This window comes from Leptodactylus fuscus, chromosome 3 (assembly GCF_031893055.1).
Source record: "Leptodactylus fuscus isolate aLepFus1 chromosome 3, aLepFus1.hap2, whole genome shotgun sequence".
In the NCBI taxonomy this organism is placed as follows: Eukaryota; Metazoa; Chordata; class Amphibia; order Anura; family Leptodactylidae; genus Leptodactylus; species Leptodactylus fuscus.
Window position 1 is genome coordinate 243,805,160 of NC_134267.1, and position 26,687 is coordinate 243,831,846.

General features: G+C 46.3%; 2 protein-coding genes across 2 annotated transcripts in view; one reads left to right on the plus strand and one right to left on the minus strand.

Moving 5' to 3' along the window:
- Positions 1-26,687, plus strand: part of LOC142198386 (uncharacterized) — a 312,925-nt gene that overhangs the window by 73,952 nt on the left and 212,286 nt on the right. The window lies entirely within an intron of this gene.
- Positions 520-18,736, minus strand: LOC142198423 (uncharacterized). Its single transcript, XM_075269463.1, has 6 exons — positions 18,557-18,736; positions 18,347-18,473; positions 12,073-12,167; positions 7,316-7,394; positions 7,091-7,222; positions 520-1,931 (listed from the first exon to the last, which is right to left on the minus strand). The coding sequence occupies exons 1-6, from the start codon at positions 18,578-18,580 to the stop codon at positions 1,228-1,230; spliced, it is 1,161 nt and encodes a 386-aa protein (XP_075125564.1). The 5' UTR covers positions 18,581-18,736; the 3' UTR covers positions 520-1,227.

Sequence of the window (26,687 nt, forward strand, 5' to 3'; positions counted from 1 at the left end):
GAGACCGAGAGGGGATACCAACATAAAATACAATGTTACTTACCTATCCCCGGCTCTGCTGCAGTCCTCGGTGCTGTCGTCCATCTTCAATGATGTCAGGGAGCGTCCAGAAGTAGGCCCGAACCTGCCCGGAGCGCGGAAAGGTAAGTAACACGGTTTTTTATGTTACGTTACCTCCCCCTGGACCTCCGATCATCATACTCGGGGGTCTGAAAAGACCCCTGAGTATAATAATGATGTTTTCGCAGCCCACGGCGTCACTTACAGATCCCAACCCTGCCAGGATCGGTAAGTAAATAGGGCCCGTTACCGTCTGGAGTAACTCCCGCAGGTAACGGCCTATTAAGAAAAGAAAAAAACGCAGGGGTAGCAGCTGTTGCTCTCTAATGTCCCGGGCCCTGTGGCAGCCGCTACCCCGGTAGTTACTGCGCCACTGTGGAATCGCTATTGTTTGGTCACTTTTTATATTTTTATGGAGGGTGAATTATTTTTCATGACAACATTCAAGATGTGGGAAAATGTTTTATTTTTTTTTTTTTTTTATAAGTTACAGTTTATACAGATTCACACAAATATAAAGAAAAAGCCAATTAAAATCTGTGTTCAAACAAACCGATCAGACCAAAACCATACACCGAGGAATAAACATGGGGGCGCAAGCAAAAAAGGACAAACAAGTAAAAATGTCCTTCAGCATGTCTACTAGTCAGCAATCTCTCACTACGATGTACACTACCCAAAAGTAGGTTTTTTATAGCCCAGTGGGGGGAGCACTTTTACGCCATCTTGTACCTGAGACATAACTGCATTCCCAGGTTTGCAGAAGCCTGACATTTTTCTCTTTGTTTGCAGTGGTGTTGCACTGATATAGAAGCTGTATACCTCCAGGCCCAACCATATCTTATATCCAGGCGGGAGGCGCCGATCAATTGTGATTTTCCCCAATAACCTTCTCCTAATGTAATATTGTAATCACTTCCATATATCTCATTACAGTCACACGGAGCACATCCACTAATTCTTGGTGCGGTATTTTTTTCTTTTTTGGCGATGAGTGGAAACTCTTATTGGCCGGTTATTGTATTTATCTCTGGATCTGGATGTCTCCTGTGGACATTTAGTATTTTCCTCATATAGTAGGACATCAGAATGGTTTCTTTCATGTTTCAGAAGAGCTTCTTTATGTTTAAAACATCTCCCACATTCTGAACATGAATAAGTCTTCTTTCATGTGTGAAGTCTCTCATGTATAACAAGTCTTCTTTTCTGTGTAAAACATTTCCCACATTCTTTACATGAATATGGCTTCTCTCCTGTGTGAACTCTTTGATGTTCAACAATACGGTCTTTGTAGGCAAAGCATTTCCCACATTCTGAACATGAATATGGCTTCTCTCCTGTGTGAGTTCTTAGATGTATAATAAGACTTGATTTCTGATTAAAGTATTTCCCACATTCTGGACATGAATATGGCTTCTCTCCTGCATGAGTTCTCTGATGTCTATTAAAACTGGATTGATCTGAAAAACTTTTCCCACATTCTGAACATACATATGGCTTCTCTCCTGTGTGAATTCTCTGATGTGCAATAATATTGGCTTTTTGGGCAAAACATTTCCCACACTCTGAACATGAATATGGCTTCTCTCCTGTGTGAATTCTCCTGTGTACATGAAGACCTGAGCTTTGTTTAAACTCTTTTCCACATTCATCACACCGAAACCTTTTTTCCTCCTTCTTGCCAATTCTTGTGGTCACAATCTGTGGTTGGTGAGAAGGTTCCTCATGATTCAGGGGATTATATGATGGATCTGTACTGTGACGTCCTGGATGTACATTAGGGGTAATGAGGATTTCTCCTGAGGAGCGCTCCATCATATCTTCATTTACTGATAACATGAAGTTTCCCTCAGATTTCTTACTGGGATTTTCTGTTAGGATTAAAAACACAGATTTTTTTTTTTTAAATTCAAAATATAAAGTAGATAAATTTCCTATCAGGCTGGAAACACACATGCAGATTATGTGTTATGTGTTATGTGCTGACAGCTCCTGCTTTAAACACCTATGTATTCAGCTCATCGGCGGTAGGACTGTCACAGCTCAGCTCCTGCTTTAACGCTGAGCTCCGGCATTTGTAGCCGCGATGTGATGATGTCACATCGCGCCTACAATATGTGTATGAGAGAGGAGAGAGCTGCGGGGGAATGAGGAATGGTGAGTGTGTGTGTGTGTGAGAACAGCATGACACTGGGGCAGATGAAGGGGGGGAGAACAGCATGACACTGGGGCAGATGGAGGGGGAGAACAGCATGACACTGGGGCAGATACGGGGGGGGGGGGAATGAAACTGTGGGCAGATAAAGGGGGAGAATGGCATGACACTGGGGACAGAGAGAGGGGGGGGGACATAAAACTAGGGGTAGATGAAGGGTGTATGTGAAAATGGGGGAGAGATGGAGGGGGGGCATATAATTTACGGGTGACTGTAGGAGGATTATACTGTGTGGAATCACATGAAAATTGAATGAGAATGGGTGGAGTCAACATAAAAGTGGGCGGGGCCTAATTTGCTGCGGCGCGCCGCACGTTTTGTTCCCTCTTTCTAGTCTTCCACAGTCGGGAAGTACAGGTTAGAAGCGCGAGACCCCCCAGTAAGTAGGGCCCCGCCAAAGTCAATTGCCCAGGGCCCCGCAGACCCTGGATCCGCCACTGCTTCCATATATCTCATTACAGTCACACGGAGCACATCCACTAATTCTTGGTGGATTGTTTGCCTGCTTCAACATTCTCAGCTTATTGTGACCGGGGACGATATTCAGTTCTAGATAATCCTGACCCATGAATGGAGAGGGGAGACGCTCCTGCCCCAGTCTGAATAGTACTAGAAGGCCTGTATAGATTGGGGTCCTCCCGCTCATAAAGCCTTTGTGCCAGATGCACCAGGACTTAGGCAGAAACGTTTGCGTCAGTATTCGGCCGGGTGATCGTCCTATAGGATTCCACTAACAGAGATTTTGGATTTTGAGATTGATAAGACTTCCTCTTCAGTCAGCCATAGAAGAAGAGACCTTTCCACCCAGATCTGACTCAGGACCTGAGAAGACTTTACGCCAAGTATCACAATATCTTCTAGAAGTTTATAGGACATTCTCCTTTAACTATCCCATCTACTTTCTTCCCACTCCTTATCCCATTCTCATCACAGAAGTTTGCTGTACACTGGTCTTGGTCAGCCAATGTTCATGTTCGGTGGTTCTCAACCTGCAGTACATGCACCCCCTGTCCAGGATGTAGGGCTGTAGGCGCCATGCTTACTTTACAAACCCAATGGGGCACATTTATCAGTCCAAGTCTGACTCTTTTCTGTCTACATTTGCACCAAAATTCATAGTGCACGGCATTTACTACATATTTATGAACAGTGAGCACCAGAAAGAAAATACAAATATGACAGGCCCGACCCTTCCGAAAAATGTGCAACAGAATGGGCGTGGCCTATAATTGGTGTGGTCTCCAATAGGTGTTGTCTCCAATGGGTGTGGTCTCCAATGGGCAAGGTCTATAATGGGTGTGGTCTACAATGGGCAAGGTCTATAATGGGCAAAGTCTATAATGGGCTATGTCTATAATGGGAGAGGTCTACAATCAGCGAGGTCTATAATGGGCGAGGTCTACAATGGGTGTGGTCTACAATGGGCGTGGTCTATAATAGGCGAGGTCTATAATGGGTGTGGTCTATAATGGGCACGGTCTATAATGGGTGTGGTCTACAATGGGCAAGGTCTATAATGGGTGTGGTCTACAATGGGCAAGGTCTATAATGGGCGAAGTCTATAATGGGCTATGTCTATAATGGGAGAGGTCTACAATCAGCGAGATCTATAATGGGTGAGGTCTACAATGAGCGAGGTCTATAATGGATGAGGTCTACAATGGGTGTGGTCTACAATGGGCGTGGTCTATAATAGGCGAGGTCTATAATGGGTGTGGTCTATAATGGGCACGGTCTATAATGGGCACGGTCTATAATGGGTGTGGTCTACAATGGGCTATGTCTATAATGGGTGTGGTCTACAATGGGCGAGGTCTATAATGGGCGAGGTCTATAATGGGCGAGGTCTATAATGGGTGAGGTCTATAATGGGCGAGATTTAGAACTGTCTCACTTTACAACACATTTATGAAACAGAACAGAAGGATTACGGCGCAGATTTTCTGTGCGAAGTAGATCAAGTTTAAAACGGTGTAAAGAATTTATGACAATTTACTTCGTGTGCCAAAAATTCCTGACGCATTTGTCTTCTCAATAAGTGAGAAACGATTTGTGTCCGCTCATGTTATGCCAAGAATTGTAGGGTCTTTAATGTGTGCGCCTAATATTTGTTCCTTACATCCTGCAGATTTTTCCCTACAGATTTTGTCTCCATTTTTGCGCCAAATATTTCTCTCATGGCAAGTCAGAAATTTGGAGTTTCTAGAGGGTCCATACAACAGACTCTACAACTATGCTACACGTGGGGTCACTGAGGGGCCATTATATTACATCTGGGGGTCACAATTAGAGATGGGTGAACCCCTTAAGGCATGTTTCAGGTGGCTCGGGTCCCAGATTTGTATCAAGTTCTTTATAAACCACAAATTAAATTGTCTTAAAACATAGTGTAGAATACTCTCAGGGCTCCTAGGAACCTATCTATAATACATAGTGTAGAATACTCTTAGGACTCCTAGGAACCTATCTATAATACATAGTGTAGAATACTCTTAGGACTCCTAGGAACCTATCTATAATACATAGTGTAGAATACTCTTAGGACTCCTAGGAACCTATCTATAATACATAGTGTAGAATACTCTTAGGACTCCTAGGAACCTATCTATAATACATAGTGTAGAATACTCTTAGGACTCCTAGGAACCTATCTATAATACATAGTGTAGAATATTCTTAGGGCTCCTAGGAACCTATCTATAATACATAGTGTAGAATACTCTTAGGGCTCCTAGGAACCTATCTATGGCTGTATTCACACAGAGTAACGCCAGGCGTTTTTTGTGTGTTTTTTGCACATAGCGCCGCGTTTACGCCGCGTAGCGCCGCGTTAACGCCGCGCTATTTAGCGTTGGCGTTGCCCGGCGTTAACGCGGCGTATACGCGGCGTAAACGCGGCGCTATGTGCAAAAAACACACAAAAAACGCCTGGCGTTACTCTGTGTGAATACAGCCTAAAAAACATAGTGTAGAACACTCTTAGGACTCCTAGGAACCTATCTATAATACATAGTGTAGAATACTCTTAGGACTCCTAGGAACCTATCTATAATACATAGTGTAGAATACTCTTAGGACTCCTAGGAACCTATCTATAATACATAGTGTAGAATACTCTTAGGGCTCCTAGGGACCTATCTATAATACATAGTGTAGAATACTCTTAGGTCTCCTAGGAACCTATCTATAATACATAGTGTAGAATACTCTTAGGGCTCCTAGGAACCTATCTATAATACATAGTGTAGAATACTCTTAGGGCTCCTAGGAACCTATCTATAATACATAGTGTAGAATACTCTTAGGGCTCCTAGGAACCTATCTATAATACATAGTGTAGAATACTCTTAGGGCTCCTAGGAACCTATCTATAACACATAGTGTAGAATACTCTTAAGGCTCCTAGGGACCTATCTATAAAACATAGTGTAGAATACTCTTAGTGAAGTTATGTCACTTTGCCAAGTCAGATTGTGATGCCTTTTCATGTGAGTATGTAGAGATGTAGTTTCTACTTTTGTTCTTGCATGGACACGGCTAGCAGTTCTTGCATATTGCCATGGATATAATGTTTGGGAATGTAGAAAAAAATTCCCACACAAGAGATGACCGTGTATAGTTGCCGTCACCAACATCAGTGCTGAAAACATGTCTGCTACTACCACCACTACATGAGTTTCCTATACGTCTGCCTGGGCAGGCTTTTTGGTTGTGGAGCCTGATCATGGGCTGGAATTGTTACTAGTGCCTGGTCCTATCTGCTATTGAATCATCATCATCTTTTTTCTGACACATCCTAGCCATGGGATTCCTGCACACGTTCATAACGTCCATCTCCATACTATTTCACACTAGTTCCCCTACCAGTACAACCAGCAGTAGTATAATCACATCCCCTGCCACTTCTACCTCTACCACTAACAGCCATGTCTTCCTCTTCTGCTTGCACACAATGCTGACTGTTCTCATCCAGCCTATCAAAAAGAGGAAGACTAGTCTGACTAGGAGAAATAGAAGTCTCAGCAGATACTACATCACTACCAGGGATATGTGCTAGTGACGGGAGTGAAGCAGACACAGCTGACAGGCCAGAGGTAAATCATGTGTTATGCATGTGAAGAAGGAGAGATACATAGAAACCTGACTCAAGATCACATCACTGTTGGATACAATATCCTCCTGTGATTGAGAGGAGATAGCTGAGTTATTATAAACTTCATATTCATTCTCAGCAAGTAAATCAATCCTGCAGCTACTGGTGGTGGGACTAAAACCAGAAGGAATAGTCACTGTAGAGAGAACGTCATCAGGAACACAAAATATACAACTTAGCTTTTATTGATTGTAAAGATAAAACATGCCACAATAGGCTAAAACATAAGACCCGCAAGGCCAAACCCCCACACCAATCAGCCATGGCGGAGGGGCTGGCCGCTGATGTCAAGTAGTACTAGAACGTCTCTTCTGTATATTTTTTGCGCAATACATGTGGCGGCGGCCATTTTAGTTTGTAAATTACAAATCACCATTTGTTTAGATTTGTTAAAAATGAACAATTTGGTTCGAACTGAACCCAGCTTGTAAGGAATTGGTTTACCCATCCCCAGTAATTATGTTACATTAGGTGAGGAGGGGGCATTGTATAACCTTTATAAGAGATTGCTACATTGGGATACTTGGTTGGTTTTTCTCACAAGAGGGTAATCCCTTAAGAAACTCTGGTTCAGACGACCGACTCAACTAAATCCTCAATTGTACTTATTACAGTTACCCCAATGTTATCTGTGTTGTACTGAAGAGAAAATGACTCCGTACCTGTGGTAACACCTCCTGGAATCTCCTCCTCCACTTCCCTCTTACACAGGTGATGGCCCCTCATCCTCTCTTCTTCAGCCTCCGCTTTAATATCAGTCACATCTTCTCCCTGATTTCTGGCAATGGCTCCATCTGTAGGAAACACACAGTGATGGGATAGATTGCCATGTGATGAGGAGATGATGGGAGTAGTAGTATCTAGAGGAGAAAGTCTCCGCTCCTTACACTGCTGATCAGTCCAGGAATCCGTCTCCTCTTCTGCTTCTTCTTTAACCTCAACCTTAATATCCATCAGATCTTCACCCTAAACAGGGAAGAAATAATGTAATATCTCTGGTCCAGTCACTTTATGGTCTGAATATAGCGCCATCTACCTGCTGACTGTCTGGTACATGTATAAGTGCAGGAGCTCCACCCCCTATATAGATGTACCCCAGGACTCAGCAGCGCCATCTACCTGCTGACTGTCTGGTACATGTATGAGTACAGGAGCTCCACCCCCTATATAGATGTACCCCAGGACTCAGCAGCGCCATCTACCTGCTGACTGTCTGGTACATGTATGAGCGCAGGAGCTCCACCCCCTATATAGATGTACCCCAGGACTCAGCAGCGCCATCTACCTGCTGACTGTCTGGTACATGTATGAGTGCAGGAGCGGCCTGCTCCACCCCCTATATAGATGTACCCCAGGACTCAGCAGCGCCCCCTACCTGCTGACTGTCTGGTACATGTATGAGTGCAGGAGCTCCACCCCCTATATAGATGTACCCCAGGACTCAGCAGCGCCATCTACCTGCTGACTGTCTGGTACATGTATGAGTACAGGAGCGGTGAGCTCCACCCCTATATAGATGTACCCCAGGACTCAGCAGCGCCATCTACCTGCTGACTGTCTGGTACATGTATGAGTGCAGGAGCTGTGAGCTCCACCCCTATATAGATGTACCCCAGGACTCAGCAGCGCCATCTACCTGCTGACTGTCTGGTACATGTATGAGTGCAGGAGCAGCGAGCTCCACCCCCTATATAGATGTACCCCAGGACTCAGCAGCGCCATCTACCTGCTGACTGTCTGGTACATGTATGAGTACAGGAGCGGTGAGCTCCACCCCTATATAGATGTACCCCAGGACTCAGCAGCGCCATCTACCTGCTGACTGTCTGGTACATGTATAAGTACAGGAGCGGCGAGCTCCACCCCCTATATAGATGTACCCCAGGACTCAGCAGCGCCATCTACCTGCTGACTGTCTGGTACATGTATGAGCGCAGGAGCTCCACCCCCTATATAGATGTACCCCAGGACTCAGCAGCGCCATCTACCTGCTGACTGTCTGGTACATGTATGAGTGCAGGAGCTCCACCCCCTATATAGATGTACCCCAGGACTCAGCAGCGCCCCCTACCTGCTGACTGTCTGGTACATGTATGAGTGCAGGAGCTCCACCCCCTATATAGATGTACCCCAGGACTCAGCAGCGCCATCTACCTGCTGACTGTCTGGTACATGTATGAGTGCAGGAGCTCCACCCCCTATATAGATGTACCCCAGGACTCAGCAGCGCCATCTACCTGCTGACTGTCTGGTACATGTATGAGTGCAGGAGCTCCACCCCCTATATAGATGTACCCCAGGACTCAGCAGCGCCCCCTACCTGCTGACTGTCTGGTACATGTATGAGTGCAGGAGCGGCGAGCTCCGCCCCCTATATAGATGTACCCCAGGACTCAGCAGCGCCATCTACCTGCTGACTGTCTGGTACATGTATGAGTGCAGGAGCTCCACCCCCTATATAGATGTACCCCAGGACTCAGCAGCGCCATCTACCTGCTGACTGTCTGGTACATGTATGAGTGCAGGAGCGGCGAGCTCCACCCCCTATATAGATGTACCCCAGGACTCAGCAGCGCCAACTACCTGCTGACTGTCTGGTACATGTATGAGTGCAGGAGCGGTGAGCTCCACCCCCTATATAGATGTACCCCAGGACTCAGCAGCGCCATCTACCTGCTGACTGTCTGGTACATGTATGAGTGCAGGAGCTCCACCCCCTATATAGATGTACCCCAGGACTCAGCAGCGCCATCTACCTGCTGACTGTCTGGTACATGTATGAGTACAGGAGCGGTGAGCTCCACCCCTATATAGATGTACCCCAGGACTCAGCAGCGCCATCTACCTGCTGACTGACTGGTACATGTATGAGTACAGGAGCTCCACCCCCTATATAGATGTACCCCAGGACTCAGCAGCGCCATCTACCTGCTGACTGTCTGTACATGTATGAGTGCAGGAGCGGCGAGCTCCACCCCCTATATAGATGTACCCCAGGACTCAGCAGCGCCATCTACCTGCTGACTGTCTGGTACATGTATGAGCGCAGGAGCTCCACCCCCTATATAGATGTACCCCAGGACTCAGCAGCGCCATCTACCTGCTGACTGTCTGGTACATGTATGAGTGCAGGAGCTCCACCCCCTATATAGATGTACCCCAGGACTCAGCAGCGCCCCCTACCTGCTGACTGTCTGGTACATGTATGAGTGCAGGAGCTCCACCCCCTATATAGATGTACCCCAGGACTCAGCAGCGCCATCTACCTGCTGACTGTCTGGTACATGTATGAGTGCAGGAGCTCCACCCCCTATATAGATGTACCCCAGGACTCAGCAGCGCCATCTACCTGCTGACTGTCTGGTACATGTATGAGTGCAGGAGCTCCACCCCCTATATAGATGTACCCCAGGACTCAGCAGCGCCCCCTACCTGCTGACTGTCTGGTACATGTATGAGTGCAGGAGCGGCGAGCTCCGCCCCCTATATAGATGTACCCCAGGACTCAGCAGCGCCAACTACCTGCTGACTGTCTGGTACATGTATGAGTGCAGGAGCGGTGAGCTCCACCCCCTATATAGATGTACCCCAGGACTCAGCAGCGCCATCTACCTGCTGACTGTCTGGTACATGTATGAGTGCAGGAGCTCCACCCCCTATATAGATGTGCCCCAGGACTCAGCAGCGCCATCTACCTGCTGACTGTCTGGGACATGTATGAGTACAGGAGCTCCACCCCCTATATAGAAGTACCCCAGGACTCGGCAGCGCCATCTACCTGCTGACTGTCTGGTACATGTATGAGTACAGGAGCGGCGAGCTCCACCCCATATATAGATGTACCCCAGGACTCAGCAGCGCCATCTACCTGCTGACTGTCTGGTACATGTATGAGTACAGGAGCGGTGAGCTCCACCCCTATATAGATGTACCCCAGGACTCAGCAGCGCCATCTACCTGCTGACTGTCTGGTACATGTATGAGTGCAGGAGCGGTGAGCTCCACCCCTATATAGATGTACCCCAGGACTCAGCAGCGCCATCTACCTGCTGACTGTCTGGTACATGTATGAGTGCAGGAGCGGCGAGCTCCACCCCCTATATAGATGTACCCCAGGACTCAGCAGCGCCATCTACCTGCTGACTGTCTGGTACATGTATGAGTGCAGGAGCTGCGAGCTCCACCCCCTATATAGATGTACCCCAGGACTCAGCAGCGCCATCTACCTGCTGACTGTCTGGTACATGTATGAGTGCAGGAGCTCCACCCCCTATATAGATGTACCCCAGGACTTAGCAGCGCCATCTACCTGCTGACTGTCTGGTACATGTATGAGTGCAGGAGCGGCGAGCTCCACCCCCTATATAGATGTACCCCAGGACTCAGCAGCGCCATCTACCTGCTGACTGTCTGGTACATGTATGAGTGCAGGAGCAGTGAGCTCCACCCCCTATATAGATGTACCCCAGGACTCAGCAGCGCCATCTACCTGCTGACTGTCTGGTACATGTATGAGTGCAGGAGCTCCACCCCCTATATAGATGTACCCCAGGACTCAGCAGCGCCATCTACCTGCTGACTGTCTGGTACATGTATGAGTGCAGGAGCTGCGAGCTCCACCCCCTATATAGATGTACCCCAGGACTCAGCAGCGCCATCTACCTGCTGACTGTCTGGTACATGTATGAGTACAGGAGCTCCACCCCCTATATAGATGTACCCCAGGACTCAGCAGCGCCATCTACCTGCTGACTGTCTGGTACATGTATGAGTACAGGAGCGGTGAGCTCCACCCCCTATATAGATGTACCCCAGGACTCAGCAGCGCCATCTACCTGCTGACTGTCTGGTACATGTATGAGTACAGGAGCGGTGAGCTCCACCCCCTATATAGATGTACCCCAGGACTCAGCAGCGCCATCTACCTGCTGACTGTCTGGTACATGTATGAGTACAGGAGCGGTGAGCTCCACCCCCTATATAGATGTACCCCAGGACTCAGCAGCGCCATCTACCTGCTGACTGTCTGGTACATGTATGAGTGCAGGAGCGGTGAGCTCCACCCCTATATAGATGTACCCCAGGACTCAGCAGCGCCATCTACCTGCTGACTGTCTGGTACATGTATAAGTACAGGAGCGGCGAGCTCCACCCCCTATATAGATGTACCCCAGGACTCAGCAGCGCCATCTACCTACTGACTGTCTGGTACATGTATGAGTGCAGGAGCGGCGAGCTCCACCCCCTATATAGATGTGCCCCAGAACTCAGCAGTGCCATCTACCTGCTGACTGTCTGGTACATGTATGAGTACAGGAGGGGCGAGCTCCACCCCCTATATAGATGTACCCCAGGACTCAGCAGCGCCATCTACCTGCTGACTGTCTGGTACATGTATGAGTACAGGAGCGGCAAGCTCCACCCCCTATATAGATGTACCCCAGGACTCAGCAGCGCCATCTACCTGCTGACTGTCTGGTACATGTATGAGTGCAGGAGCGGTGAGCTCCACCCCCTATATAGATGTACCCCAGGACTCAGCAGCGCCATCTACCTGCTGACTGTCTGGTACATGTATGAGTGCAGGAGCTGCGAGCTCCACCCCCTATATAGATGTACCCCAGGACTCAGCAGCGCCACCTACCTGCTGACTGTCTGGGACATTCTCCTCCGGGCAGTCCTGGGAATACAGAGGACTCAGGGGACATCTCTCGGGGGGATTTCTCCTACTGGATCCATCTGTGGAGACACAAACACACAGTGATGGAATACATGAGCGGCTGGAGATCTGTCTATACATCAGACACTTCTAGGGTTACTTATGGGGTGACCCTAATAACTTCCTTCTACACCCCAAGATAATCCAGTCCGCCCCACATTGACCTCCCAGGTCTGGACCTGCTGGTCATCCAGAGACTCGGCTGTCACTCCATCTTCAGGGGGAAGAGACTCTGACATGGATGTATTTAGATGGTCGGCTGCTGGGGGTCACCTATAGTCATAGACCTTTACCTGTAAGAGGGAGGGGGGGACATGGGGAAGAGCCTTATTTTATATCAGTCAGAGTTAGTAAGGAGAACTACCACAACCAGTCTCCAATCTACCAGGAATGGGCAACCACTGATGTGTTGGAGGAAGGATCCCGTGGTATCTGACACAAGACATCACATCCTTAAAGCCTTCTGAGTTACTATCACAGATGACCGTTGGCTTTGAGATGAGAAAACCTTTTAAGTTTAATTTCAGATTGGGTTGGTTGTTTCAAATTTTTATTTTTTTTTTACTTGGAAGTATGAATTTTATTAAAGGGGTTGTCCCATCTCAAGGATCCGATCTATCCTGGTAACTTGTGTAAACTGAAGACTTTTCCTAAATATATTGCTTTTGCAATGCTGCTTTGTTTTCCTGCTATGTGAACTTATTCCTCCCATTGTTTACACTGCGTTTCCATAACTACGGACCTATGTGATAGGACAAGTGATGTCACTCACTGCTCTCACTGTTATCTACAGCTCTGAAGGACAATCAGCTCAGCTAATTGTAGTTTTCTGATACAGTCGAGTCCGTTCTCTACAAGCATGTGCATATTATGTGATCTGTGGGCCCCGCAGATAAGATGTTTCACGACAGCACAAGCCGCACTGCACACTCACCGCACTGTTAATAGTCGCTGCTTTCAGAAAAGTGCTGGTTGTCCCATAGAGATGAAGTGTTTCATTTAAACTTTTGCTGCCTGTTTAACCCCTTCCCAACATCCCCCACTAACAAAGCAGCACATGATGGTTCTTTAACTTTGGTGCTCTCTCTCTCTCTCTCTCTCTCTCTCTCTCTCTCTCTCTCTCTCTCTCTCTCTATATATATATATAGAGAGAGAGAGAGAGAGAGAGAGAGAGAGAGAGAGAGAGAGAGAGAGAGAAATGTCTCCCCTTACCATGTGATGTCCGGGGGGGCCGGGGGGCCTCCATCATCACCTCCTTGTACCGATCCTCGTGTCTATAGTACTAGGAGCCCTGACAGTGTCATACACTATGTATTATAGATATATATAGTCCTAGAAGCCCTGACAGTGTCATACACTGTGTATTATATACATATATATATATATATATATATATATATATATATATATATATATATATATAGTCCTAGGAGCCCTGACAGTGTCATACACTGTGTATTATATATATATATATAGTCCTAGGAGCCCTGACAGTGTCATACACTATGTATTATAGATATATATATAGTCCTAGGAGCCCTGACAGTGTCATACACTATGTATTATAGATATATATAGTCCTAGGAGCCCTGACAGTGTCATACACTATGTATTATAGATATATATATATATAGTCCTAGGAGCCCTGACAGTGTCATACATTATGTATCATAGATATATATATATATAGTCCTAGGAGCCCTGACAGTGTCATACACTATGTATTATAGATATATATAGTCCTAGGAGTCCTGACAGTGTCATACACTATGTATTATAGATACAGTCCTATGAAAAAGTTTGGGCACCCCTATTAATCTTAATCATTTTTAGTTCTAAATATTTTGGTGTTTGCAGCAGCCATTTCAGTTTGATATATCTAATAACTGATGGACACAGTAATATTTCAGGATTGAAATGAGGTTTATTGTACTAACAGAAAATGCGCAATATGCATTAAAACAAAATTTGACCGGTGCAAAAGTATGGGCACCTCAACAGAAAAGTGACATTAATATTTAGTAGATCCTCCTTTTGCAAAGATAACAGCCTCTAGTCGCTTCCTGTAGCTTTTAATCAGTTCCTGGATCCTGGATAAAGGTATTTTGGACAAACAATTCAAGTTCAGTTAAGTTAGATGGTCGCCGAGCATGGACAGCCCGCTTCAAATCATCCCACAGATGTTCAATGATATTCAGGTCTGGGGACTGGGATGGCCATTCCAGAACATTGTAATTGTTCCTCTGCATGAATGCCTGAGGATTTGGAGCGGTGTTTTGGATCATTGTCTTGCTGAAATATCCATCCCCGGCGTAACTTCAACTTCGTCACTGATTCTTGAACATTATTCTCAAGAATCTGCTGATACTGAGTGGAATCCATGCGACTCTCAACTTTAACAAGATTCCCGATGCCGGCATTGGCCACACAGCCACAAAGCATGATGGAACCTCCACCAAATCTTACAGTGGGTAGCATGTGTTTTTCTTGGAATGCTGTTTCTTTTTGGACGCCATGCATAACGCCTTTTTTTTATAACCAAACAACTCAATTTTTGTTTCCAAAATGAAGCTGCCTTGTCCAAATGTGCTTTTTCATACCTCAGGCAACTCTATTTGTGGCGTACGTGCAGAAACGGCTTCTTTCTCATCACTCTCCCATACAGCTTCTCCTTGTGCAAAGTGCGCTGTATAGTTGACTGATGCACAGTGACACCATCTGCAGCAAGATGATGCTGCAGCTCTTTGGAGGTGGTCTGTGGATTGTCCTTGACTCTTCTCACCATTCTTCTTCTCTGCCTTTCTGATATTTTTCTTGGCCTGCCACTTCTGGGCTTAACAAGAACTGTCCCTGTGCTCTTCCATTTCCTTACTATGTTCCTCACAGTGGAAACTGACAGGTTAAATCTCTGAGACAACGTTTTGTCTCCTTCCCCTGAACAACTATGTTGAACAATCTTTGTTTTCAGATCATTTGAGAGCGGGCTGTCCATGTTCGGCGACCATCAAACTTAACTGAACTTGAATTGTTTTGTAGAAAGAAATGGTCCAAAATACCTTCATCCAGGATCCAGGAACTGATTAAAAGCTACAGGAAGCGACTAGAGGCTGTTATCTTTGCAAAAGGAGGATCTACTAAATATTAATGTCACTTTTCTGTTGAGGTGCCCATACTTTTGCACCGGTCAAATTTTGGTTTAATGCATATTGCACATTTTCTGTTAGTACAATAAACCTCATTTCAATCCTGAAATATTACTGTGTCCATCAGTTATTAGATATATCAAACTGAAATGGCTGCTGCAAACACCAAAATATTTAGAACTAAAAATGATTAAGATTAATAGGGGGGCACAAACTTTTTCATAGGACTGTATATAGTCCTAGGAGCCCTGACAGTGTCATACATTATGTATTATAGATATATATAGTCCTAGGAGCCCTGACAGTGTCATACACTATGTATTATAGATATATAGTCCTAGGAGTCCTGACAGTGTCATACACTATGTATTATAGATATATATAGTCCCAGGAGTCCTGAAAGTGTCATACACTATGTATTATATATATATATAGTCCTAGGAGTCCTGACAGTGTCATACACTATGTATTATAGATATATATAGTCCTAGGAGCCCTGACAGTGTCATACACTATGTATTATAGATATATATAGTCCTAGGAGCCCTGACAGTGTCATACACTATGTATTATAGATATATATATATATATATATATATATATAGTCCTAGGAGCCCTGACAGTGTCATACACTATGTATTATAGATATATATAGTCCTAGGAGCCCTGACAGTGTCATACACTATGTATTCTAGATATATATAGTCCTAGGAGCCCTGACAGTGTCATACACTATGTATTCTAGATATATAGTCCTAGGAGGCCTAGTTTGTAGATTTTTTAGATGTGAGGTCATCAGAACACAGAGGAGTGCCCCTTCCCCTCCATGGATCTAGAGATGCTGCTGTCACAACTGGCCGCAGTATCTGAGGAGTTGTCGGAAGCTGCTGGTGGATTATATGCTGTATAATGCAGCCAGCACTCCCTTTCTTTGGGGCTTGGTTACCTCTATATAATCTTCCCGCTCCCTTGATATTATGACGTACATTACATACAAGTCCATGCTCGGGATAGAGTTAAGGCTTTAATGCTGGAGATAGTGTCAGCCTCTGCCCCAGTGTAAACTCCTCAACATTGAAATTGTAACACCAAGGAGGACGCACAGAAATGTTCTACTAATAGAGGAAATAGCCGAGGTCACCGAGAACTGCAAGAGATCAAGTCTTCAACCCCCAAGCTCCAATCTGTGACATGTGGGAGGGGCACAGACGTCCACAGACGTGCTGGTCATCATCACTTGTCACAACATAAGAGGAACAGAACTCTTGACTTGAGACACTTTTGTTTCTCAGCAGATCACAATATGCCTAGACTGAGATGTCATCAGTGCGGGGAGGATGAGACCAATGCATGGGGGGGGGGGGGAATTGTCTGTTTATAAGAAAGGAGTGTAATGATGCAGCCTGTACTGCAGGAGAAACTGGAGGCAACATCCCACACTTAGGGTGGAAAACAGTGTGGACACAACCATCAGAAGATGATTACACAATAGGTTACGAGACATGAAGCTACACATGATCACTGACTTCACATTACTGCTCTCAAAGGCTGCACAGCAAGACAGCAATGGAGGCTGGAGAGGAGGTCTATCCTCTATAGTGAGGAGTCCTGGAATGGAGGTCTATCCTCTATAGTGAGGAGTCCTGGAATGGAGGTCTATCCTCTATAGTGATGTGTCCTGGAATGGAGGTCTATCCTCTATAGTGAGGAGTCCTGGAATGGAGGTCTATCCTCTATAGTGAGGAGTCCTGGAATGGAGGTCTATCCTCTATAGTGAGGAGTCCTGGAATGGAGGTCTATCCTCTATAGTGATGTGTCCTGGAATGGAGGTCTGTCCTCTATAGTGAGGAGTCCTGGAATGGAGGTCTATCCTCTATAGTGAGGAGTCCTGGAATGAGTGATGAGTTCCCCTTTTGTATTCAATGTAATAATAGCCGAGGATTGGCCATATGTAAAGGTGCAGGGTTTCCCATCAGGGGGCGCTCATTCTCCATACTGAATACATCCAGGAGTTTTGGATATTTTGTTTCCATTCTTTTTATATCATTAACATGTCTATCCATCCCGAGATTTCCAGAAGTCGGAAAATTTTTCTTCTTGGTGTTACAATTTCATTGTTGAGGAATGTGTGAATATGCGTATAGTCTCCCCTTACCATGTGATGTCCGGGGGGTCGGGGGTCTGTATATAATATATATATCTCCTCTTACCATGTGATGTCCGGGGGGGCCGGGGGTCTGTATATAATATATATATCTCCTCTTACCATGTGATGTCCGGGGGGGCCGGGGGTCTGTATATAACATATATATATCTCCTCTTACCATGTGATGTCCGGGGGGGCCGGGGGTCTGTATATAATATATATATCTCCTCTTACCATGTGATGTCCGGGGGGGCCGGGGGTCTGTATATAATATATATATCTCCTCTTACCATGTGATGTCCGGGGGGGGGGGGGGGGGGGGGTCTGTATATAATATATATATCTCCTCTTACCATGTGATGTCCGGGGGGGGGGGTCTGTATATAATATATATATCTCCCCTTACCATGTGATGTCCGGGGGGGGCCGGGGGTCTGTATATAATATATATATCTCCTCTTACCATGTGATGTCCGGGGGGGCCGGGGGTCTGTATATAATATATATATCTCCTCTTACAATGTGATGTCCGGGGGGGCCGGGGGTCTGTATATAATATATATATCTCCTCTTACCATGTGATGTCCGGGGGGGCCGGGGGTCTGTATATAATATATATATCTCCTCTTACCATGTGATGTCCGGGGGGGCCGGGGGTCTGTATATAATATATATGTCTCCTCTTACCATGTGATGTCCGGGGGGGCCGGGGGTCTGTATATAATATATATATCTCCTCTTACCATGTGATGTGCGGGGGGGCCGGGGGTCTGTATATAATATATATATCTCCTCTTACCATGTGATGTGCGGGGGGGGGGGGGGGGGTCTGTATATAATATATATATCTCCTCTTACCATGTGATGTCCGGGGGGGGGGTCTGTATATAATATATATATCTCTTCTTACCATGTGATGTCCGGGGGGGCTGGGGGTCCTCCATCATCACCTCCTTGTACCGATCCTCGTGTCCTTCTAAATACTCCCACTCCTCCATGGAGAAATAGACAGCGACATCCTGACACCTTATAGGAACCTGACAACACAATGATACAGTCATCACCCCTCCCCCTCCAGTGCTGTTACTGGAGAATTTCCCAGCATTCCCAGCAGTGTCACCTCTCCAGTCAGCAGCTCCAGCATCTTGTTGGTGAGTTCTAGAATCTTCTGCTCATGTATCAGGGAGAGAGGGGGAGGGGCTGTGATGGGGCCCCGGCTCCTGCTCCCTCCTCCTCCTGGCTCTGTGATGGGGCCCCGGCTGCTGGGGGCCACACAGTCCCCCGATGTCTTCTTCACCAGTGAGTAATCCTGTGTATGGAGAGACAATAGATGATAGAAATGTAGTACAGATACCTCTCCGCTCAGCAGATAGATGATAGAAATGTAGTACAGATACCTCTCCGCTCAGCAGATACATGATAGAAATGTAGTACAGATACCTCTCCGCTCAGCAGATACATGATAGAAATGTAGTACAGATACCTCTCCGCTCAGCAGATAGATGATAGAAATGTAGTACAGATACCTCTCCGCTCAGCAGGGAGATGATAGAAATGTAGTACAGATACCTCTCCGCTCAGCAGATAGATGATAGAAATGTAGTACAGATACCTCTCCGCTCAGCAGATACATGATAGAAATGTAGTACAGTTACCTCTCCGCTCAGCAGATAGATGATAGAAATGTAGTACAGATACCTCTCCGCTCAGCAGATACATGATAGAAATGTAGTACAGATACCTCTCCGCTCAGCAGATACATGATAGAAATGTAGTACAGTTACCTCTCCGCTCAGCAGATACATGATAGAAATGTAGTACAGATACCTCTCCGCTCAGCAGATACATGATAGAAATGTAGTACAGATACCTCTCCGCTCAGCAGATACATGATAGAAATGTAGTACAGATACCTCTCCGCTCAGCAGATACATGATAGAAATGTAGTACAGATACCTCTCCGCTCAGCAGATACATGATAGAAATGTAGTACAGATACCTCTCCGCTCAGCAGATAGATGATAGAAATGTAGTACAGATACCTCTCCGCTCAGCAGATACATGATAGAAATGTAGTACAGTTACCTCTCCGCTCAGCAGATAGATGATAGAAATGTAGTACAGATACCTCTCCGCTCAGCAGATAGATGATAGAAATGTAGTACAGATACCTCTCCGCTCAGCAGATACATGATAGAAATGTAGTACAGATACCTCTCCGCTCAGCAGATAGATGATAGAAATGTAGTACAGATACCTCTCCGCTCAGCAGGGAGATGATAGAAATGTAGTACAGATACCTCTCCGCTCAGCAGATAGATGATAGAAATGTAGTACAGATACCTCTCCGCTCAGCAGATACATGATAGAAATGTAGTACAGATACCTCTCCGCTCAGCAGATACATGATAGAAATGTAGTACAGATACCTCTCCGCTCAGCAGATACATGATAGAAATGTAGTACAGTTACCTCTCCGCTCAGCAGATACATGATAGAAATGTAGTACAGATACCTCTCCGCTCAGCAGATACATGATAGAAATGTAGTACAGATACCTCTCCGCTCAGCAGATAGATGATAGAAATGTAGTACAGATACCTCTCCGCTCAGCAGATAGATGATAGAAATGTAGTACAGATACCTCTCCGCTCAGCAGATACATGATAGAAATGTAGTACAGATACCTCTCCGCTCAGCAGATAGATGATAGAAATGTAGTACAGATACCTCTCCGCTCAGCAGGGAGATGATCTCCAAGGTGAAGTCTAATATTCTTCTGGTGATCTCAGTCCTGTCCTTGTCCATCCTTGGTGGGTCATTCAGGAGAAGGAGCGTCTGGAGGAGAAGAGGAGGAAACTGGATGAGCTGGAGGATCTAGTAGTGCAGGAGAGAGGAGGGGCACGAAATCATCCAGGGGCCACATGATATGACCTACATACACCAGCACTGCCTCTGGTTGGGATCCTCGTCTCTCTTATAGATTGTTCCAGGACTTTCATACTCTATATTAGGATAGGTCATCAGTATAAGATCGGGTAGGGGGTCCATCTTCTGACCAGGGCCACCATCATGGAAGTCCTGACTGTATTGCCATCAGGGGCCCGGTCACAGCTCTAATGTAAAGGGGCGCGGGGTCAGCACCAGAAATATCAATCCTGATGATGTGTAGTCTTAGTCTATGTATGAGCTGCCAGCGCCGGGCCCCTCTACATTACAGCTGTGACCGGGCCCTCTACATTCCCCTTTCTCGGAGAGCCGCAGCCTGCACCAGACCCCTCCCCAGTGTAAGTCTATGTCCTGAGGAGGCCGATAGAGCTGAATACAATGGTGGGCACAGAGCGATCATCTCCAGGCTCCACCATCAGGGCTCGTCTAGTGATGTCTGAGGCAGGAGGAGCGATGAGCCCCGAACCAGAGACACCAGGAATCTCCATGGCAATATATATATATATGTATAATATTGTACGATAGACCAGAAGGGGGCGATATATTATATGGGGGTGACTGAGGGGGAGTATATTGTATTTGATTTGATTTATTGATTTGATTTGTATATTCTGATGTCATCTTACCTGTCCTGAGAGCAGCCAGCGAGCCACTGCTGTATATACAGTATATATATATATATATATATATATCTATAGCCTGGGGTAATGGCTGATAACAGAGAGAGCAGTCACTGCTGTATATACTAACTCCAGAACAGCAACAGATAATCACCAAACTGAGGGACATGGAGAAAGTCATCAAAGACTTCCGGAACCCCCTGGACTCACCAATCACCATAAAAGATATACAGGAAAGAATTGCCCTGCTGAAAGGCAAAAAGGCCAGTGGCCCTGACGGCATCCTACCAGAGATGATCAAATACAGCCCTCCAGCAATACACGTGGCACTGGCAAAGCTATTCACCCTCGTGCTCAATGCTGGACACTTCCCCGAAGACTGGAACAAAGGGCTCATAACCCCCATCTACAAGAATGGGGACCAATATGACCCCAACAACTACAGAGGGATCTGCGTCAGCAGCACATAGCTAGGGAAACTGTTCAACAGCATCATCAATAACAGAATCCTCACCTTCCTCACACAACACGGGGTCCTCAGCAAGAGCCAAGCAGGGTTCATGCCAAACCACCGCACCACAGACCATATCTACACCCTGCACAGCCTCATCAAGACGCACGTCCACAACACCAGAAGAGGCAAGATATTCGCCTGCTTCGTGGACTTTAAGAAGGCGTTCGACTCAGTATGGCACCCAGGCCTACTCCTAAAACTCCTAGAGAGTGGAATAGGAGGAAGAACGTACGACGTCATCAAGAGCTCCTACACCGGAAACCAGTGCAGTGTGAAGGTGAATGGGAAAAGGACCGCATACTTCCAACAGGCCCGAGGGGTCAGACAAGGCTGTAGCCTGAGCCCAACGCTCTTCAACATCTATATCAATGAACTGGCTACAGCCCTGGAGGCCTCACCAACCCCAGGCCTCACCCTGAACAATCGAGAGGTGAAGTTCCTGCTATACGCCGATGACCTCCTACTCCTGGCCCCCACCGAGAAAGACCTCCAAGAAAGCCTGTCAGTGCTGGAAAAATTCAGCACCACATGGGCCCTACCCATCAACCAGAAGAAGACCAAAATCATGGTATTCCAGAAGAAGGGCCACAATAAAGCCTCCACCACCTCACAATTCACACTGAACGGCTCCACACTGGAGAAAACCAACAGCTACACCTACCTGGGGCTGGAGCTCAGCCAATCAGGAAGCTTCAAAGCAGCAATAGAAACCCTGAAAGCAAAAGCCTGCAGAACCTTCTACGCCATCAGAAGACAACTGTACCACCTCAAACCACCGGTGAGGGTCTGGCTGAAGATATTTGACGCTGTCATCTCCCCGATCCTTCTCTATGGCAGCGAGGTTTGGGGCCCAGCCACCTACCCAGACCAGTCAAGGTGGGATTCCAGCCCAACAGAGAACTTCCACCTGGAGTTCTGCAAATACCTGCTCCATGTCCATCGCAACACCACCAACATGGCCTGCAGGGCAGAGCTAGGCAGACTTCCCCTATGGCTCACCATACAGAAGAGGGCGCTAGCTTTCCAGGCACACATCCAGGGGAGCAAGCCTGACTCCTACCACCACCAAGCCTGGCTAAGCCACCTGAGCAAACCAGACATTCACCAACCAAACAGCAGCCAACCACCAAACCAAAAACTCCAACAGATGATAACCAAGGCCGAAATAAAGGCGACCACAGAGGCAAACAGAGAGCGGTACATTGAAGAATGGAGAAATGAAATAAATAACTCCAAGAAACTCACCGTGTACCAATCCCTACAAAGGGACTACACCATGGCCACCTACCTGGAGAGAATACGCCACCCCAAGCACAGACAGACACTGAGCCGATACAGACTGAGCGCCCACAACCTAGAGATAGAGACGGGGCGATACAGGCAGACGTACAAGCCACGGGAGAAGAGACTGTGCCAGCACTGTGACTAGGGGGCCCTAGAAGACGAGACCCACTTCCTGCTACACTGCACCAAATACTCAGCTATGAGGGCCGTCTACTACCAAAGACTCTCTGCCCACATCCCAGACTGGGAGAAGAGGAAACTCTACATCCTACTGGGAGAAGAAGAGGCCACTGTGGAGATCGCTGCCCAATACGTGTCCAGCTGTCACCAAACCAGAGGAAGATGAGACTCCATGGACTGTTATATTTATCCCAATACACCCGCCCCACCCACCCCCACCCCCACCTCCCCATATAGCAGTCACCAACGAAGAGGAAGATGAGACTCCATGGACTGTTATAACCGAACCCCCCCCCCCCATACCCACCACCCCCCCACCCACTTTACTAGCTTTGGCAATGCCAAATACCTATTCGGACGTGCCAATAAAGCATTTTTTGATTTGATTTGATATATATATATATATATATATATATCTATAGCCTGGGATAATGGCTGATAACAGAGAGAGCAGCCACTGCTGTATATACAGTATATATATATATCTATAGCCTGGGATAATGGCTGATAACAGAGAGAGCAGCCACTGCTGTATATACAGTATATATATATATATATATATATATATATATATATATATATATATCTATAGCCTGGGATAATGGCTGATAACAGAGAGAGCAGTCACTGCTGTATATACAGTATATATATATATATATATATATATATATATATATATCTATAGCCTGGGGTAATGGCTGATAACAGAGAGAGCAGTCACTGCTGTATATACAGTATATATATATATATATATATATACTGACTACTGAACTGTAAGCATCTCCCACCATGAGCTGCTGACTTTCATCAAAGTAAAACCTTGTAATTGAGCTACCTGCAAGACGAAAACCAGGAAATATCGGCTCCATGGAAGACATAACTAAGCGAGACTAAAAACATCCCAAGAGAAAAATGAAATAAGAACAGAAAAAGGATTTTAAAATACAAGAGAAGATTCCTACAGACCTCAGACTGGCTGAATGCAACAGGAACATCACATCTGACCCCAGGATCCCACATCACAGAAGGTAGGGCCATCACTTGGCTAATCCCATAAGCAAGTAGATTATCCCTCAGAAATAAGGAAATCGGGGACACCCTCAGATATTGGGAACCTGGGAGATTATAATATGGAATTCTTAGATGAACCTAGTATGAGCTCCATAGCCATGGATAAAACAGAACCTAGGACAAGGTCCCAGCACAGCAGGGGGTCAGGCATCCCAGAAGGTGTGAAATTGGCCACAGAGAATGAGGACATTGACTGTTATGCTAAGAGCACTGTCTCTGTACACAGCGGGGGGCAGGCCACTCTACAGATTACATACCCTGATAACATGAGTGCCAATGAAAAGAAAAATGCAAAGAAAGATCTCCTCAAAGCCCATGCTGAGACCCTGTTTGCCGATTACACATCAAACCAAAGAATGACGAACCTCATTATGCACACCGATTATATAAGAGCCTGGCAGCATGCAATATGTGACTGCTACAAGAGTACAACAACAGAAGAGGCAGATACAGGCAAAATAACAATCAGAATAAAAAACCCACAAGGGGCCGGCGAAGTGATTCTCACAACATCGATTTTTTCTAATGGGACTTTAATGATTCAAGGAAGAGAAGATAGGCTTCACCAATATATAGAAAAATTCCCAGAGATCAAAAATCAGGCACAACTAAAAAGGGGCACAGACACAGGATCACCCACTGACTCAGGTGAATTACCCGTGACATCCCCCAACACTGCCAGTACACAGACACAAGCCAGCAAGCCCTCCCCCGACTCCTCACACTTCTCACTGGAGTCCCTCACAGAGACTGTATCCCGGCTGGAGAGAGATTTTACTATCTATAAACACAATTATAATAGAAACTGTAATGTCAACGAACTGTCCAGCACAAATGGTGACACAAAAGCCATCCACAAACTTATCCAGGAAAACACAAATCTGAGAAAAGAGATAGCAGCCTGCCAGCAAGAGAATGTCAAGCTGTGGGATAAAATGACGCAATGCCTACAAGAAATCACAGAACTAAAGGAAGAGTTATCAGGCCTGAAACTACAGACACAAGAGATAAGATCTAAGGAAGAGGGGGAGGAAAACAGAACAGACTCTGATCAAGGTATCAATAAGCCAGAAATGCCTCACACATCACAAGAAAGTCCAGAACTGCCCATCACCCCAGACATAGAGCCAGAGAGAACCCAAACAACGAGAACCTCAAACCCAGATATAGTCCTGATCATAGACTCCAATGGCAAGTACATTAATACAAGAAAGCTCTTCCCACGGCAAAGAGTCAAGAAAATCCACAGCCCAACCATTGAAAAAGCCAATACTGTCATTTGCAAGCCTTTCTTCACTACCCCGAAACACATTGTCATACACACAGGCACAGAAGATCTCTCTGACCAGCCCCAACAGACAGCGGGCCAACTGGTCCAACTAGCAGAGAAAGCAAAGCAACAGTTCCCAGACAGTAGTATCATCCTGTCATCTCTGCTCCCACCAGAAGACATCTCTGAAGCTACCATCATGGGGATCAACAAAGAGCTGGCGACCAGAATCAGACAAACATCAGGCATCACCCTGGCACAACACCCCTCCATAGATAAGCGTCACCTATATGATGACAAACACCTCAATAAACATGGCGTCAGCCTACTAGCGAAGGAATTCAAAGACTTAGTGCTCAACAGAGCCCCCGGGCCTAGACAACAAACAAGACAAAGAACCATGGAAATAATACCCGACAACCGCCAATATCCAAGACAGAACCCCCCAAAGATGCCACTTATCAAGAAAAAGCCAACCAGAGCAACCCAGAGCACCGACATAGAGACAATAAAGAGAATAGAGCATGCGGTCACTACAATGGCCACAACAGCAATGCACATAAACCAATACCTGGCCACACTGCAACCAACCAAGAACCCAGCCCGTCCTCTGCAGGACAGCTCATTACAAGGTTTACACACTGAAGATGAAATCACTAACTATCAGTAGTTGGAACATACAAGGGCTGAACGCCTCAGCCTTTGGATCTAAATCAAAAGATCCAGACTTCATAGACAGACTAAAAAACATAGACATTCAAATCCTCCTAGAGACATGGACCCGGGCAGATGACGAGTCCCTAACACCCATGGGCTACAAGGAACTCTCAGTGCCCGCCCAGAAAAATAAGACCACCAAACATGGCCGCCACTCAGGAGGCATACTAATATGGTACAAGGAGGAGCTCAAAGAACACGTAAAAGCTACCAAACGTGGAACTAATCACATATGGATAAAAATAAGCAGCTCCATCCTCAGCGGCCAGCAGGACATCTATCTCTGTGCAGTATATATGCCCCCACCAGGGTCTCCCTACCACGACCCCGACACTTACGAGGTCCTACAAAGGGAAGCCGTCCACTTCCAACCCAAAGGCAGAGTACTAATATGCGGAGACCTGAATGCAAGGACAGGCACAGAGTTAGACTACCTGCCCCCGGACGACAACCCACATACGCACGGTAGTGAGATCCACCACCCAGAACCCACACAGACAAGAAGAAACAGCCAAGACAGAATTGTCAACAAGAGTGGGAGACAACTGCTGAACATGTGCCGAAGCCTAGGACTGTACATAATAAACGGACGTACCACAGGCGATCCCAGAGGACGCTTCACACTAAACTCTCAAGTGGGCAACAG